Below are 13,684 nucleotides of genomic sequence, written 5' to 3' on the forward strand. Positions count from 1 at the left end.
GTTCTCTGTATAGTGTCAGATTCATCTTTGTTAGCAAATACCTCTATTATGTTTTTAGGCAGTTTTCTTCATGTTATTTATTCATACTGTATTATCATTTTAATTATTACTGGCCTGTTTGTAAAGAAAATTACATATATATTTATTGAAAAAAAACATATCAAGGGTATCTCTTTAAATAAGTGAATGTGCAATGATATTAAGACAAATATTTGTATTTAAAGACAATTTTATGTTTTTCCAGGGGAACTTAATTTCTGTGGGAATTAAAGCATGCTCTTAAGAAAATTCAGCTTTTTATGGAGAAAAACACAACAGCAGTATTTGGACAGGCTGCCAAAACTATGCTATATTTAGCATGGAGTGAAAGGAACAAATCCAGGATCCAGCACACTCATAGCTTCCTTACATTTATTTGCCATTTCTACTTAACAGATACCAGATTATCAATCAACATTTACATAGCAACTCTTCTCAAAAGAGTTGCCTGCATAAAAAAATCAAGTACATCGCCTTATACACATCATTTGGCTGATTTGATTTTTTTTGTTTTTAAAGCCAAGTCTCACCTGTGGACCTCACACAACATATGCACAGCTTTAGGGGGCACAGAAACATGAATTTGTGTGAGCAGCCAGTTTTTTAGACATGAAGGAGTATTTCTCTTGCTCACTCAAACAGGTTTCTGCAAATACATGGACTGTCATGAGAACAAATAATTTTGTGTGAATCCCACACTACAATCTAAATGTAGGTTTACTAGTTAAATAAACATCCCAATGGAACGGGAGTAAACTTCTTTTTTTTCTCCCAGATCCTCATTTTCCAAATCTCTCCCAGGAAAGAGCAAAAAGGAAGAGGCAGAAGAGGCATATATATTGAGTTTATCAGGGCCTTTCCTGTAAGGGTAGTAACACAGTTTAAATTATTCTTCAAAATGTGCCAATGGCAGTGCATTGTGAAAACTAAAGGCAGCACTGCATTAAGAAATCAGTGTTTTTATAATTCCAGCTGTGTTATCACAGGCTCTGATAGTCAAGCTGCCTGCATCCCAACAAAGGTTCTTCATGCACATCTAGACCTTCACCCAGCACCCTTACAGTAGCCCTGTGCTGCAAGGCCAACATTCCTACCATCTCTCTGAGAAGTTTTGAGCATTTCAGTTTTCCAGATCGTTAGTGATTTTCCAGTAAAGGTATATCCTCTACAGCAGGTTTTTATCTAGTGTAAATAGTCTACATTTTCCTAAGAGTGCAGACACGCTGGGTGTTAAGACTAATTGAGAATGGCAGCTTCCCCTCTTTGATTGTTCCTTCCTGCCCCTGCACTTCACACTCACCCCCTTAAGCCCCCTCTTTCTGCCACTGCAAAAATTTACACAAGTTAAACTAAATTACAGAAACTGAGCTGACTGAAATAGACGGGAGGTACCAGGAGAGGTTATTTTCCAGGAGGATCAATTTCACAGTTCACCTTCCAGCTGCACAACTGACTGCACTCTGCAGTCCTAAGAAGCAGCAGTGACATTAATATCAGTAAGTCACAGCAAGCCTGTGACTGAGGGGTGATGCATTATGAGATTCAATCTAAGACACCAATTTCCTTTCAGCAAATGGATTTATTGACATAATTGATTATAACCATGTACAGCATCTATGCATCTCCCATTGGAAGAATATCCAGTGATAGAGCTAATGTTAGTGTGATACACAGTTTTACTCAGTAATCCCCACTGCATTTCTAACACCAGTGGTGTGTATTCCAGAGTCAGTTATAAAGGGCTGAAGGCACCCAGAGGTCCAGAAAAGCAGAAGTTTTAGACTCTTAACAAAAATTAGAACCTTATCTGGGATTCCTTCAGTTTTAATTTCATGCAAAATTTTATCTGTAAGAGTTACAAACTTCAATTTATATACTGACAATCCTGATTTGACCCCTGATATTCATGAAAACTGCTACCTGTCAAAATGAAACCCAAAGGATTTTTGCTACTGACCCAAGAAAAAAAATCCTATCTTTTTTTCTCCATTTAGAAGGCAAAAATTAAGACAATCCCTACACTCACTCCTTTCCTTCCATTTGAATTTAAAGACTGAACAAAAGCCCTTCAGAAAATAGTCTTGTTCCCTCTATTCAGTCACTGAACTCTAACTGATGGCACCAGCTACTATGGTGTCTTTTGTAAACATTTGTTAATCTGAATAAAAAGAAAAAAGGAAGAAGACAAAAAAAAACCAAATAAAAAAACAACAAAAAAAACCCCAAAATCACCTTCTTGAAAGTGGGGTAACAAACAACTTGTAGTCGTGAACACCTTAGGTCAGCAATGAATGCAAGATAATGAGATGAATGCCTACATAGTCCACTAACATTCCCTTCAAGCCATTCAGCTCCACAAGAGTTCAGCTGAGGTTGCACATTAAATTCAAAGGAGCAGTAGTACCAATGTTGTCAACAATTTACCAAACCTCATCTAAAACATTTGCATTTAAAGTGCAACCGCAGCTTAGACCTTCTTAATTTGCTCACTTCTAGACCACACAGTGAGAATTATTAATGTAAACTAAGCCAGAATATTTCATAGTAACAGAACCACATTCTGTAAATATTTAGAAAAGTGGAAGTCCAAGAAAGTAGAGAGCAAGTGATCATAAAATGAGTAGCATTGCTCTAAAACCAAAAGCAAAATTCAATTAAAAAAAAAACAAAAAAAACCCCAAAAAACCCTGAAACAAGCCAACTCAAACATCATATACTACTGCGTGTTTAGCTTCAGGATTACTCAGCTACACAAAACACGGAATCTAGATTAATATACAAAAATGTTTTATTTCACAGTGAGGTACATAAAGTTTCTAAGTTTAGTAGGCTAAGGCTAAGAGAGAATTGCCTGTTAGGATAAAGACTGGTTTCACATTCCTGAAATATTCTCAACTATTATTGCTTCTGAAGAAAGGCACCAGTATTATTTATTTATCAACAGTTCACCTCTGCATCCACCCATTCACAAATGAAGATGGATTATGTGAGGGTCAGCAACGCACTGACCATCACAGACCCAGACAACTATAGCACACATTCATGTGTACAAGTACCAAGCAGTATTTATTAAAAAACAATTTTAAAATAGCTCATTTGTAAACACATTACAAAACTCTTGTTAGTTTTTCCTAGTGGTGTCAGCAATATATTCCTGTAAAACCAACCAGCTGCATTATTGTTTCCTGCTTACAAGAAGTAGGAAAACACACTCCCGCACATTAAATCGCCTCACTGGTGACGTAAATGGCACAGCCTTCGAACTGTCCAGCACAAAACCTACGTTTGCAGCCCTCCAGACCATTCTGCAGCCAGTTGCACACCCTTCATCAGTAACATCACAAGTCGACCCCTCAGCCCAAGTTTTTGATGAGGAAGGCCCGGTACCTTGGGAAAGCCATCTCAAAGCATCCTTGTGCGGGACCGGGCTGCTGGCGCTGCTGTTCCTGACTGTAGTCCAAAATAACCACCTGTAAAATACCACTTTTAAATTTACAGCTCCTGAGTTCACACAAGGGAGGCACCGCCAGCTGCTGTTCACGGTAGCTCACGCCGTTTTGCTCTCCTCAGGGCACGGCACAGTTACGGCCACATCCACCTTTTGCTTGGGTGATGGTTTCTGAGAAAACGCTGACTTCCCAGCCAGAGATGACTGAGTGAGCCCGCTTCGAAGACGGCATCAGCCTCAGCCTGGAAGACGGGAACCTGAAGACACCGACCGCCTGACAGCTCTCACACTCGGAGGCCACGACCTCGCCGGCCGGCCCCACGCCGTTCCTTCCCTGACGCAAGGGCCGCTCCCCCTCGCCGCGCTGACTACAGCTCCCAGACGGCTTCGCCGCACAGCGGCGCCCGCCGCCAGCCGCCTCCCGCGCGGGGCCTGCCGGGAGCTGTAGTTTGGCGGGCTCAGTCTGCAAACCGCTGCAGCAGGTGGTCGTCGCCGTGGCGGGCGCTGCTGCCGCCGCTGTCCATGAAGCGCTCGCAGGGAAACTCGATGAGGTCGGCCTCGCTAAGGGCGCAGGCGGCGCCGCGGGGCGGTCGGTGGGACTGGAAGCCAGAGAAGTCGGCGGAGACGCCGGTGCCCATGGAGCGGAGAGGCCGGCGAGTGGAGTAGAGCTGTCGGACATGGACGGGGGCCGCCTTCCGCCGCCGCCGCCCCAGCACCTTCTTCCGCAGCAGGCGGGAGGCCCAGACCGCCAAAGCCGCGAAGAGCAGCAAGGCGTTTACCGCCAGTAGCACCAGGGTGAGGAGCTGCTGGTCGGGGCCGCGGGGCCCGCCCGCCGCCGCTCCTCCCTCGGGCAGGGTGACCAGCCCGGCGCAGTGGTCCCGCGGCGCCACCGGGCACACGCGGCCGCCGAGGACGCCCTCGATGCAGACGAGGTAGGGGGTGTCCGGGCGGAGCTCCCGCAGAGTGGCGGCTGGCTCCCCGCGCTCCGGCAGATAGACGAAGCGCTGAAACTTGACGGCGGTGCCGAAGCGGTCGAAGAGGAGGCGGAACCGCACCGGCCCCAGCAAGCGGGGGCTGCGGTGGGGCCGCACGGCCCAGCGCACCGTCACCGAGCTGGAGCCCACCGCCTCCACCGACAGGTTGCAGAGGAACAGCTTGTTGAAGTCGCACGGGTCGGACACCAGCGGCGGGACCCCGCTGGCCGGCGCCGAGCGGGACTTGCCAGCCCGTCGGGGCCACGCAGCGCTGGACAGCGCAGGCCCGGAGGCCGCCGGACGGACGGGCAGGGGCGGTGTGGGGCTGACCGCCGCCGTCGCGCCGTCGGGCGCCCCCAGCAGGCGGGCAGTGGAGGCGGACGGCGGCGGCCCTGGCGGCCCCCGGTGGAGCCCCGTGCCGCCGCTGCTGTTGCCGCCGAGCCGCTCAGCGGCCGGGGGCGACCGGCGCTGCTCCTCCGCTGCCGGCAGGGGATAGACGGGGGAGGGAGAGGCACTGGCACCGTCGCGGCAGGGGCCGCCGTCTTGCGGCGGCGGCAGCTGAGCGTCCTGCAGGTAGTCGAGGTACTTTCCGGCCAGGGCGGGCGGCAGGCGGCACTGCACGAAGACGGTGAGCAGGCGGCCCTGGGAGTGCCAGGCCCCCAGCCAGTGCTTGAGGCCGCGGAGGCGGCAGTCGCAGCTCCAGGTGTTCCCCTCCAGCTCCAAGCGGTAGAGAGCGGGGTTAGAGGCAAAGAGCTCGCCGGGGAGGGTGGTCAGCGCGTTGTCTCGCAGGCTGAGCTCCCGCAAGCGGCCGAGGCGGCCAAAGGTGGCAGGGTGCAGGGCGGTCAGCGCGTTGCGGCTCAGATCCAGCGTTTCCAGGCTGGTCAGTGGCTCCAGCAGGGCAGCGGGCAGGTAGGTCAGCAGGTTTCCCTCCAGGCGCAACTCCTTCAGTGAGCCCAGTCCCTTGAAAGCGTCCGGGGCCAGGTGAGCCAGGCGGTTGCCACTGAGCGAGAGCTTTGCCAAGCTGGGCAGGTGCTGAAAGAGCCCCCCTGTGAGCTGCTGGAGGTTGTTGCTGGCCAGCAGCAGGGTGTGGAGGGAGCGCAGTGGTCCGAAGATGTCTGGGTGACGAAGGGAGCTCTGCTGATTCCCTGAGAGGTCGAGGAAGCGCAGCTTAGCCAGGCCAGTGAAGGCACCGCGGCTCAGCCAGCGGATGCGGTTGGACTCCAGGTGCAGGTAGAGTAAGTTGGGAAGCCCTGAGAAAGTGGAATCGCCCAGCGAGCCCAGTTCATTGCCATCCAGGCGCAGCTTGACAAGGCTGACGAGGCCGGAGAAAGAGGCGGTACTGAGGCGGCCGATCTCGTTGGCATTTACGTAGAGGATGCGCAGCTTGGCGAGGGCGCTGAGGGTGCCGGGGGCCAGTGCAGGCAGCAGGTTGTTGCCCAGGTAGAGCTCCTCCAGCCGACCCAGACGCTCAAAGGCCTTGGGATGCAGGGAGCGGATCCGGTTATACTGCAGGTCCAGGCGCTGAAGCCCAGCCAAGCGGTGGAAGTCGAAGGCAGAGATGTTGGCGATGAAGTTGCCCCCGAGGCTGTAGGTGAGGATATCCTGGGGCTCGGCAGCCTTGGGCACCGAGCGCAGGCCGCGGTTGGTGCAGAGGAGGTGCTGGTGCTGCTGGCAGTCGCATGGCTCAGGGCAGATGGTTTGGGCCGCGGGCAGCAGCAGGAGGAAGAGGAGGAAAAGGGGGACGGAGCCCCTGAGCACCCGCGGCAGCACCATCAGGAGGACCCGGCGTGGCGTTCCCATCCCGGGACGAGCCGTGGGCAGCTTCCCCCTCCGGCTTTGTGTCTCTCCGGCATCCCCCTGCTCCTCCTCCACGGCTGCTAATCGGCCCCTCCTCTGCTCAGCGCCGGGCTAAGCTCCGAGCCGCGGCGGCGGCTGCAGGAGGTGGCGATGCCCAGCACCATGAGCTCTCCCCAGCCGGCCGGGGGTGCGGAGCGGCCGGGGGAGGGGAGGGGGCTGCCAGCTGCAGCCGCCGCTGCCGTCCGGGTTCGGCCGCCCTTCGCGGCCCACAGACTGCGGTTCGGGGGTCACCGGTCCAGCTGCTGCCTTGTAGGGTGGGTGGGTGCGTGCGGCCGGCGGGCTGCGGAGCGGCGCGGCTGTCCGCTGCTCCGCCGGCTCGCCCAGGGACGGAGGGGGCGGGCGGAGCGGGGAAGCGGGGGGCGGAGGGGGGTGGTGGTGGTGAGCGGCGGGCGGAGCGGGGAGCTGGAGAAAGACGAGCTCTGAAAGTTGCCGAGAAAACTCAGCGGAAATTCGTACTTCCCACACTGTGCCCTGGGGGACCGGAGGATCGGATGGAGCGGAGGAGAGGGAGGACGGCGCCGCGGGGGGGGGGGGCGGGGGGGGGGGGGTGGAGGAAGCCATCGGCCGGTCCTGGCTCGGCTCAGCCCCGGCAGCGAGCAGGGGCGCAAAGTGGGAAAATAGGAATTGGAACCGGCTGTGGCTGCCTCCCAGCCACATGGGCTGCAGATAGAGCTGCGCATCGGGAGGGGGAAGGGAACAGAAGTAAACTAGTCGTCGTCTTCCCCGTCCCCCCCACCCCCACCTTTTTTTCCCCTTCAATTTAAAAACCTGCTAAATGCAATACTTACAGTTTACTACAGATCAAAGACTTTGTTTTGGTTTAAGCAAATGGCAATCAGAGGATTAAGCCACCTATAGTGCATCAGAGAATGAGTTTTCGTTCTCTCTCTGCAGTGTTCTGCCAAATAGGTTCCTGGAAAAGCTGCCAGTGAAGATGCAGTTGAATAAAGCTCCATCTCCACGAGGGGCTCGTCATCGTCATTAAGATGCCTTTTAGAAATAATTTCCATTTTAAAGAATCTTTTTTCTCAACAGCATACAAATTTAGAGTGAAGGGATGTGTGTTCAAAAGCACTCTGAAACCAAAAGTAGGCTGTGTACCCATCCATTCAATGACCTGAAATTTGGCATTTTGTTCCCAATGGGGTAAAGTGAAGTGTCTTAAGGGCAAGAGGAAATGCTTAGGTGTGAAGGGTGCTGCGAACTTAATAAATGCATTGGAAGCTGTGTATATCTTTAAGTTGTATCCAGCTGAACACAATTTGCAGTGTACAAGCCATGCCCCTTTGTCTCACCAGAAGGCAGAATTTAGATAGCTTTCATGAAGGTTTTGTTTTTAGTGGCTGTGTCAACATGAGTGGGTAGCATGGTATGGTTGGTAGAGTCCCGGTTGTCTGCTTTCATGGAGAGGTGTTACTTTAAATTAACTCTGATTTGGTCCTGCTTTTTAGCAGCTGGAGAAGATCAGGTGTGCTTCAAACCTGCTCTTGAGCATGAAGTCCAGTGTTGTACGTGGAGGTGATGAGCAGTTTTGCTTCAAAAGGTCACCGGCACTCTGACAAAACCTTGGAGAGAAGACACTTGGTTTGATTAAAGGAACATCACAGTAAGCATCTTGATTATTAGTTCTTGTAGCTTAGCTAGTTGAGGCTAGGTCTTATGAAGAAGAGTAATTTTGTAGTGGTAACTGCATTGTGTTGATGTGGGAAATCAGATTTAGGGCAGGAGAATAGTATTTTAGATAATCTGGATAAATTCTGCAAGTATCTTCTAAAAGTAAATGAGCAGCTCTGAATTGTAACTTGCTTGGGAAAACTTGGTGCCAACAATAAAGTGGAATGCTGTTATGGCAAGGGGAGGTGGTTAAAGAGGATTGTGAAATTTAAAACTGGAGATGTTTTGTGAGAAAGGGCAGTTTTGTAGGCAGTCCTAATAAGCTGGAAGAGTAACTGAAAAAGTAGGTACTACCAAAGATCTACTTTTAGGGGAAGGCATCATAGTATATTGCATGAAAAATAAAAAATTTGGAAGCAAAAATGGTGGAAATCAGTTGTCAGATTCCAGAACCTGCTGACTTCTGCAGACATGCTCTATCTTGTCATCAAACAGAATGTTCTTAGATTAACTTGATTTAAAAATTATGTTCTAAATAGTCACTGCATTGTTTTTGGAGGGTGGACAGAAGTTTGCTTCTTGAGTGAAGTGGAATGTTTCTGTTTTGAATATATGCAAAAGGATTTATTTCCAGCAATACGTGCTTGATTAGTGAAGTGGGGTTTTTTGTTTTCCTGAGTAACTTCCACAGGAAGAACTTTTTGCAAGCTTTTTCTTTTTTTTTCTTTTTTTCTCTTTTTTTTTTCCCCCTCAGGTTATGAAAGAAGCCTGTCCAGCATTCATTTGTGATTTTTATTGTCCATGGGTTAAGAATGCAGACATTTTAGCTCTGTCTTTTTCCTACTGAATATGTTGTCACTTGCCAGCTTTTTCTTTTCAGTAAGTATCACATTTTGTCTAATATTCAGGACAAAGCAGAGGGATTTTTTTTAATTGAAATTTTAGGAACTGTTCTGTATAATGGCATGCTTATTCTGTTCCATTGGGTTTTTCTTTTGGAACATGCTTAAGCTTACAAGGGCAATTTATGAACTGTCCTTTCTGTAGAAGCACTGTAGATCTTTTTCTAGTCATGTGTCATTGCAAGTACTGCAGGTTTAAGTCAAATTATGTCTTAGGTATTGCTTTTGTGTTATAATTTCTGACACTTAGCTGATATTATTATTTTTGCTGAGTATGGGGAATTGTAAATAACAGGAATTTAATAAAAAAATTTACTAGTGATCCTTAAGAAGAGAATACATCACACACTTAATCTCACATTGGAAATATTTTATACCAGAAACAAAATAAAATAAAATTCTTGTGTTTTTTTGTTTTTTAATTCAAGTAGGAAGGTTGTTCTTCAAAACACATTAAGAAAACATCTGTTCTGATAACAGATGCCACGTTTGTTTTCCTACTTTGGAACCGGAACTTTCAGCTGCTGTGGATCTCGTTTCCTTATCCAAGCACACAATAAAACGTTAAGTGCATGACTGAGAAATAATATTTCTCACCCCAAACTGAGACACCATAAATCTGACTACAAAAAATGAGGCAGAGGGATTAAAAAGTAGCAGCTTTTAAAAGCTTTAAAGATTATCTTAAAATAGACCTTCAAACTTTAAAATTTGAAGTATGAGGACTTCTAAGGACCAAGAACAAATAGCAAAACCAGAAATACTGTCTTTCCCCTGATACGTATCCCTATTATGATTATGAGTGAATGGACCTTAAATAAGGTTTTGTTTCATGGCTAAATAGTATCCATATGTTTGGTATACCTAAGACGTATGATTTTCTGTTGGTTTTTTTTCGAGAGATGTTATCTGGGCACTGCTCAGAGAACTGGTGGGCACTTATGTGTAGGCAGAATGCAAAATGGATTGAAAGAAGTGGCATGCTTAGTGTAGCCTATCCCTGCATATAATGGGACTGTAGTAACGTCCCCAAGAGAAACTTCCATTAAACAAGATTTCTCTTTCTTGATTCCAGAGCAAGAGAAGTGGTGCTGAACTGGTAAGTGTAAGGACTGATATTTCATAGCTTTATGTAGTTACCAGGAATGGTAACCAGTTATGTGGAACAGGAGCTTTATTTCAAAAGAAATTTGTCAGTATTCTGTACAATTGTTATGCCTACTGTACATCACAGCTGTTTTCATATGAATTTGTATGAAATGATTCCAGAAGTCTTAGCTTTCAACTTCATTTCTCACTGAGGCAGCTGGCTTCATAGAAACTTTAAAGTTCAGTGTCAGAATTTCTGTTTAAAACAAAGAGAGGAAGCTTCTGTAAGTTGTGGTATCAATGTGTTTAGCTGGTTACAGTATAAAAACTTAATGTAGAGTTATTTGACTTCCACTGTCATTGGAAGCTATGGTATACATCATTACTCTATGCTAAATTCCCCCCAAGTAAACAAAGAAAACCAGAAAGACACTACACCATTGCTTTCTTCTAGCTGATAAAGTGTCACTGTATTAATTTATACTTCTGTATCTTTGCTTTTTGAAGAGATGTAAATATTGTAGGTCACCGCAAAATATTAACAAAACTGTTTGTACACCATCAGTTTCTTTGTGAGTGGCTCCTGCAGCTCATGTGTTGAAGCATTTTCTAAGTGGTCATCATTTTCAGGGATATTCTGTCTATCAGTGCTGATAATGCCAGTACCATAGCATATGAAAATATGGGAATTCTAGCACCAGATGTGCTTATTTTTTTGCCTTTGATGTTGCACAAACAGTTCACCTGTGCTGTATAATTTCTATTGGTTGCACTTACTCTAGTAATTAACATTTTAAAGACATTTTTTTCCCAATATTATGGTTTGTGTTCATTTGTAATGAAATGTTGCTTGCCACATCCAGTTCTTCAGGAGAAAAGTGTGACTCCCAAGCCAGCAGTTTATACTACATGCCTGTACTGCTTGATGGCACAAAAGCTTCCAGATGTTTAACAGATCTCTGGTCCCATCATCTAGAGAGGTTTGTGACCTACAAGGCTCTGCTGGTTGCAAATATCTTTCAATCTCTTCAGAATTAAACGTCTGAGTAAGGTATTTATGGGGTTTTTTTACATACATGCTAGTCTAGAAATGCTTTTACCATGGTGTGTATGGTCTGTCAAACAATGAAACCCCAAACTGAATTTCACATAGTGTAGGTCATGCCTCTTAGACTTTCTCTGGGCAGGCAGTTCCTGGGCTTCATGTTGATCATAACAGTTGGTTCCTTTGTGCATATTAGTTTACTGCCAAAGCAATTTCCAATCTGTTTTTTGCCTTTCCCTGTGTGGACTGTGTAAAATAAATTGTAGCTGCATTCACAGGTAACGATGTATTCACATGTTCTGTCTGCAAGTGAACATCAGCTGGCTCGATCCTTTTTTTTTTTTTAAACCCAACTCATGCAATGGACATTGTTTCTATATTAGTATTTAAAAAACATCAAGTGGAGGGTTACTTATTTGAGCTCTTACTTTATTTTTACAGTGATCTTTTCCAGTATGAATCACTTGCAAATTAGCTTTCATCCCTCAGATTGGCTCAATTGCTTACACAATTTGTGTAAGCAAATTTACACAAATTGGCTTTGTGTAAAAGCTCTAACCAATTACTTAGCTGCTATATTTTGCTGTATCTAACACTTATTTCCTGAGGGAGAAGGTCTTTAAGAAAAGTACATAATTCTTGTGTAGTTCAACATCTATGACAGTAAGAAAGGAGAGAACCTTACATGTGTCAGGATAAGAATGGTGTAATTTATGTAAAACAAATGCTTATTTTACTTATGCAGAGCCAGATAGCTATTGCTGTGTCTGCAATTCTTTTGCACGATTATCTGTTTATATAGTGAATCTTTGCAGTATTGTTACACCAGTTTTTCCATAACTGGGTAACAGATCAGGCAAGTGTTCTTGCAAATGTTTTCTCCTCTTTTTCCATAAAAGGTTGTGTGTACTTACAGCAATCTCTTTTCATAATGCATAATACTCCCTTGCCATGTATGTGATAGATGCTCTTTTCTATTCCTATCATCCTGTAATTCAGAGCGTGTGGAGCAAAAAACCTCTCAAACAAAATACCACTTGGACCAGGATTCTGTTACTAATTTGGAAAACATGTTCTGATAGATATGCAGAAAAATCGGAAACACACACAGAGTTTAACACCATTGACCTATGTCATGTTAGAAGAGGTCACTCAGTGTTATCTAGTCCAGCCTCCCAATTGGATTTGCTTGCTCATGGCTCTGTCAACTTCCACATGATCACAAGAGCCTGGTAAAGGAGAGCAGCCACTTTGACATCCTGGCTACATCCTTGCTACTCCAGCCCAGTATGCAGTTGGCCTTTGCTGGAAGGGTGCACTGCTAACTTGTGTTCATTTTGTTATATGTAAGAACCCCCCTGTAATTTACAGCAAATCTGCTTTATAGCCAGATTATAATGCATTGCAGTTACGCTGTCCCATGTGGGGAACTTGGCATTTGCTTTCATTCAATTTCATGAGATTTCAATTGTCTCTTTTCTCCAGCCAGCTGAGGTCCCTCTGAGGAGAAGTCTTGTCCTCCAGCATATTGGGTGCTTCCCTGTGTATTATAACCCGTGGAGCTGCAGAGCATGCACTCTGTCCCATTGTGCAGCTTGTTAATAAGTGTATGAAGGAATATTAGAAGTTGTTAAAGAGTGGGTGGAGACCCACTTTTGGTACTTGGGGGTTGCCCATAGTAAGTGGCTGCCAGTTTATCTTTCTATCACTGATCACAACCCAATGTGTCAGAGACCAACTGATTTTCTGTCTTTGTCATTCACTCATCCAGTCTATCTCTCATCAATTTTGCTACAGTGGTATTTCAGGAGACTCTTAAAGACTTTGCTTAAATCAAACTTATCACTAAAGGTTGGTTAGGTCCACAGATTATCCTCAGTGAATCCATATGGGTTTTCAGTCACTTTTTTTGTCCTTTATGTGCTCAGAAATTACATCCATAATCCTCCTGGGACCAGAGGCAAAGCTGAGTGGCCTGTAGTGGTTTGGATTCTCATTGCCCTCCTTGCCCTCACTGCCCATTTCCAGTCATCGGGAACCAGCCCAATTCCTGTGATCTTTTAAACCAGTAAAGTGCAGCCTTGCAGTGAAATCAGCCAACTTGATTGCAGCCTTTCTGGTCCCTTGGACTTCCATACATCCAGTTAGATTTAGAGGTTCCTATGTGATCATTAGTTGTGGATAATGCTTTGCTCTCTCAGATTCTGTTACTGAGGTGAAGAAGCTGGGAAGCCTAAGGAAAAATATGATCATAAAAGTGGGAATGCTAAGGCTTTCTGTACCTCAGACTTTTCCTTTATCACTAGGTCACCTGCCCTAATAAGCACTGATATCACCTCTTCCTTAGTTTTTTTTTCTTCTTTTTTTCCTGCTGGTATCAAGGACTTTCTCACTTTCAGTTTTTGCATCTCTAGCTAATCTTGGCTTCAGATGAACTTTAGTTTTTGTGTCTGCATCTCTACATGCTCAGGTGATGTTTCTTTTTCTCATGGTAGTTTGTTTTTGTGTCAGTCTTCTGTGGTCTTCTGCCATACTTGTTTGTCTTCCTAACTGTCAGAAAGGACCATCTTTGTGCTTTGAAGAGTTTGTCCTTGAAAATCATCCAGTTTTTCTGGATCCCTTTGTCCTTCATGGCAGTATCCCATAGGTCCTGCCAAGCAGATCCCTGAACAAGGCAAGATCTGCTTTCTTAAAGGTCAGGTTTGTAATATTTATG

At 46.1% G+C, this 13,684-nt stretch overlaps 1 protein-coding gene across 1 annotated transcript; it reads right to left on the reverse strand.

Annotated features, from left to right (window-relative positions):
- Nucleotides 1–3,945: 3,945 nt before the first annotated feature.
- Nucleotides 3,946–6,561, reverse strand: TRIL (TLR4 interactor with leucine rich repeats). Its single transcript, XM_030445290.1, has one exon. The coding sequence runs from the start codon at nucleotides 6,259–6,261 to the stop codon at nucleotides 3,946–3,948; it is 2,316 nt and encodes a 771-aa protein (XP_030301150.1). The 5' UTR covers nucleotides 6,262–6,561.
- Nucleotides 6,562–13,684: the final 7,123 nt, after the last annotated feature.

This window comes from Calypte anna, chromosome 2 (genome assembly GCF_003957555.1).
Source record: "Calypte anna isolate BGI_N300 chromosome 2, bCalAnn1_v1.p, whole genome shotgun sequence".
Lineage (NCBI taxonomy): Eukaryota > Metazoa > Chordata > Aves > Apodiformes > Trochilidae > Calypte > Calypte anna.

Bases quoted from the DNA above. Each gene is read 5' to 3' on its own strand.
- TRIL (XM_030445290.1), bottom strand. From the start codon at position 6,261: ATGGGAACGCCACGCCGGGTCCTCCTGATGGTGCTGCCGCGGGTGCTC.